At 36.0% G+C, this 4,388-nt stretch overlaps 1 protein-coding gene across 3 annotated transcripts in view; it reads right to left on the reverse strand.

Annotated features, from left to right (window-relative positions):
• The window catches only part of AGPS (alkylglycerone phosphate synthase), a 135,974-nt gene extending 135,563 nt beyond the window's left edge, over positions 1-411 (reverse strand). For all 3 annotated transcript variants that reach the window (XM_027773119.1, XM_014589018.2, XM_027773120.1), the window contains exon 1: positions 327-411. In XM_027773119.1, coding sequence (XP_027628920.1) covers positions 327-406 — 80 coding nt within the window. In that variant the 5' untranslated portion in view covers positions 407-411. The remainder of the gene's footprint in view (positions 1-326) is intronic.
• Positions 412-4,388: the final 3,977 nt, after the last annotated feature.

Here is a 4,388-nt window from a genome sequence, read left to right on the forward strand (position 1 = left end):
CGCCGCAATCCCTTCTCCATTCTCCTCTCGGGATCTTGGGCACGCACGCACACGCGCCCGGCGTGAGTTTTAAGCTACCGGGTCCGGGACACGAACCGCGGTCGACTATGTGGGAGTCCAGCGACATAGCCATTACGCTAACTGCTGGTTCCCAATATATAAATATTTTGAGGTAATGTGACAATGTCAGAACTTGAATTATTACAGAAAAAAATAAATAATTATGGCAAAATTTTGGAAAACATAATTATAGGAGGAATCGTTATATTATCCTCTTATGTATGTAGAAAAGAAAAGAGCAAAAGAAGAAAATAAACCAACATTACCTCTTTCCAGTCAACTCAACTTGGCCCTTCTTATTGAAGAAGAACTTGGAATCATTATATCCCCATCCATTCCATTTCATAACTTCTTGCCTAATGATAAAAAAATATAGATGAGACCTCTACTAAACATCTCAAAGCCGTATAATATTTGACTCTTTTATACTCATTTAAAAAGAGACCTTAGGGACCAGCAGACAAGTAACAGTTACATTGATAGACTTTGCCGTGGTCAACCACGATTTGAGTCCTGAACCCAGCAGCTTAAAACTCACACCAGCCACGTGTGCCCAAAATCCCAAGGCGAGAATAGAGGAGAAGACTGTGATGTAGCCCTCCCCCCATGGGTGACTTCTTACTTTTTCTCTCTCTTTCTCTCCAGTAACTACACATGCTCTATAGCAAAAATCTCTTTTAAAAAAGGAAAAAAAAAAAAAAAGAGAGAGACCTTATGCCCAGTAATGTTATATTATTAGCATTACCATGTTTAAATTAAAATTAAAACATACCAAAATGATTATATATTAGCACTTCTAAATAAGACTCACTCTCTGCTTCACTGAGAGCTATAACCAATCTTTTCTTTTTATCCCCATCATGTCACCTGCCTCAGTCTCCTAGCTCAAACTACAACACACACCACCACACCTGTTCTTGAGGTTGGACTGGGTCTCCCATGTAGTCCCAGCCTGCAGAGAAAAGTGTCTCGGCAGCATGTACCATCCTGGCTGGGCCATACAAGCAATAGACGGACTGTATTCAAAGGAAGGTGAGAGAAAAAGATAAAAGAAAAAAGGAGGGGGGTGGAGAACAAAACAATGGCACAGCAGTAAAACACGATGCGCTGTGGGGCTGACCCCCACAGGAAGGTTCCAGTTTCATATCCAGAAACCTCTCTGAGTATATTAGGTGTGTATGCTCATGGTTTACGCAGGGCTGGTTGAAGGCTGTGTGTGGATCACAATGTACAAGTAAAGATCCTGTTGCAGGGCCAACAGTCGTGTGGTGGTTAAGGTGGCTGGATCCCACATGGTTGACCGTACAGTTCAAGTCCCAGACCTGGAGCATGAGAAACATACAGGGTGCCATGTGCGTGTGTGTCAAGAATCCTGAAAGGAGGATGAAATGGAGAAGGGATGACCTCGCCCATTGGCAGTGCTTTCTCACTTTCCCTGTCTCTCTCTGTTTCTCTAGCAACTGCACATGACCTCTGGCAAATTTAAAGAAAATAAATATCTTGTTGCAGGTGCTGTCTCTCTCCACCAATGAAAAAAACAAACTTTTTACAAAGATGATGGAAGGAAGAATATATGCTCAAAGTATAAATCTTTCATTGTGTACATGTTACTGAGTTATATTGTAGGATAGCCAAAACACTTTGCAATTGAAATTAATAATTCATAGGTCAATCCCATCGCATAGTGGTCAAGCCCAAATGTAGCTGAAATCCCATCAATGGTGACTTAAAAAACACTCCAGGCATGAATGTATGTGTGCCCCAAATCCCAACAGTATGGGAAAATGGAAAAGAACTGTGGTGTGACCATCACCCACTGGGCATTGTTCTCTCCCTCTCTCTCTCTCTGTCTCTGGCAAGTGCACATGCCCTCTAGTAATTAAAAAAAAAAAAATGTTTCAGACATAAATTGCCTAGGCTTCTACTTTAAACTTTTAAACATAACTACCCCTGCAAGTTACTAATGTATACTAACAGTTAAACATAACTATGGGGGCTGGCAGGTGGCATGGTGGTTGGGATGCTGGACTCCCACATGGCCAACAGAGGTTCAAGTCCCAGACCTGGAAGCTTGCTTTCTCACTTTCCCTTTCTCTCTCTTGATAAATTAATAAATGAAATAATTTGTTTAAAAAAACTATGTAATTATATTAAGTTTTAAAATACCTTCTTATATAGAAATATGAGTATAATATGTACATTGAAGGACATTACAGTATCAAAATATTTAAATTAATCTTTTACATAGTCAAAGAACTAGAAAGTAGAAGGATCTTTAGAAACACTTAGTTCAACTGCTCATTTTTCAGATAAAGAAACTGCCCAGAGAAGCGCCATGGTCATACAACTATGCTAGCTATGAGCATCTGAAGTAATATCTGAAAACTACTAAGTGATGCTTTAAGATAATCAAATCAAAATTACTTAAAGAAACCATTTTATTGTCGCATCAGTATTTTTCAAATATGCTAGTACATGTTATGATTGTAATCATTCTACACTTGACATGAAGGAAAAAATTTAAAAATCGAGGAATAAGGTTGTGTCAGAAAGTCAAGTGACTTATACCTCCTATAGTATAATAAATCTCGCCATTCATCATAATAAACCCCACAGCACTGCTAGTACTGAAAAAAGAGATCAAAGAATTAACAACTTTCCAAAAGATTCGAATAAAAAGATGTAATTCTCAACTAACTCCAGAGATGATTAACCAGAGGGATTTGTCAGACATTTTAATTCTTAGAAATAACTATACCAAATTTAAAGTCTTCAAAATACAAAACCTTCCTGTTGTCAAAAAATCCAAATTAGAAACTGTCTTGATTATACTAAATTTAAAAAAAAAATGTTTTACACATTTACACATTTGATCTAGGTCCCAAATGGTGAAAAAGCACTGTATTAGCTGTATAACAAAAGAAAATGGAGACTTACAAAATAACATCACATATACACAAGGTGGCAGCACACTCCCATGATACATATCATGTACCTATTCTCATTTGCATTGCCCAACCTGTCAGTAGCAGTCTTTAAGTGAAAAATTTAGATTTATCTTTATTATAATTAACACAATATAAAGTCTTTTCTGTATTCTTGAAATGAAAACTGTTCACTTTAATGTATCTGTTTATACATATATTTATTGTGAGGTACTATTCCACTACTAGTAATAAATTGTAAGTATCCTGATATAAATGCATTGTTCTTACCATTATCAGTTATATTCACAATATTTTTCACTAGATAATAAGAGAAAATAAATTATTTATTCTACTTTAATTCTGGGTTAACAATAAAAAAGGTCAGCTAGCCAATAAAATTTTTCTTTCTTAGCAAATAAATTTTTAAAGTTCTTCTGATAAAATTTCAATAATCAAAATTCTAATAAAAATATTTCATTACTTAGTTCAAATGAAAATCAAATATTTGCTTATCTTTTCCAATTTTAACAATAAAAAAGATCATATGATTTCAGAGAAAAGAAAACAGAACTCTAAAACTTAAGTGCTAGATTTCTACCTAGCCAATCTTGGTATCAATTAAATTCAAATCAATTCTATATGTAATATAATATGCCAAATTTACTTTTTAAAAAGCCTTGGAGAATTCTGTGTACTAATTAAATTCCTTATTATGTAGTTGCATGCTTAATTACTTCAAGACTCAGATAACTTAAATCATGAAAATGAAGTAAAAATAACCTACTAAGATAAAATCATGCTACAAAAATTCCTATGAATGAAATACTATTCCTACTGACTTTTCTTAAAAAAACAAAAATGAGGAACCAGTGATGGCATATTGGTTATGTCACTGGACTCCCACGTAGTCGACCACAGTTCGAGTCCTGGACACAGCAGCTTAAAATTCACACCAGGTACGTGTGCATGCAAGTCTAAAATCCCAAAAGGAGAATGTAGGAGAAAGAATTGCAGCATGGCCATTCACCCTGAGGGGTGATTTACTTTCTTTCTTTCTGTTCTCTGTCTCTCTGGTGAACATACAGGCCCTATTTTTTAAAAAATCTCTCTTTAAGTAAAAAAAGAAAGAAATTGAGTTCGCATCAGAAATATAAAAGCCTGCAGTCAATGCTCTAAAGCTGGTGAGGTTCATGAGGATTCCTCTGAACCTCCTGGGCAGGAGATAAGACAAGAGAAACTCTTCTTCAAAACTACAAAAGAATAGGATACAGGAAAACAAAATCTCTCTCTAAATTCTTAACAGCAGTTTAGACCATGCAGAAGAATCTCTGACCCTGAAGAAAAAGACCTCTGATTTAGGAGTCAGCAAGTGACATGGTAGTTAAGGGGCTGGACTCCTTC

The sequence above is a fragment of the Tupaia chinensis genome, unplaced genomic scaffold, assembly GCF_000334495.1.
Source record: "Tupaia chinensis unplaced genomic scaffold, TupChi_1.0 Scaffold000322_1, whole genome shotgun sequence".
Lineage (NCBI taxonomy): Eukaryota > Metazoa > Chordata > Mammalia > Scandentia > Tupaiidae > Tupaia > Tupaia belangeri.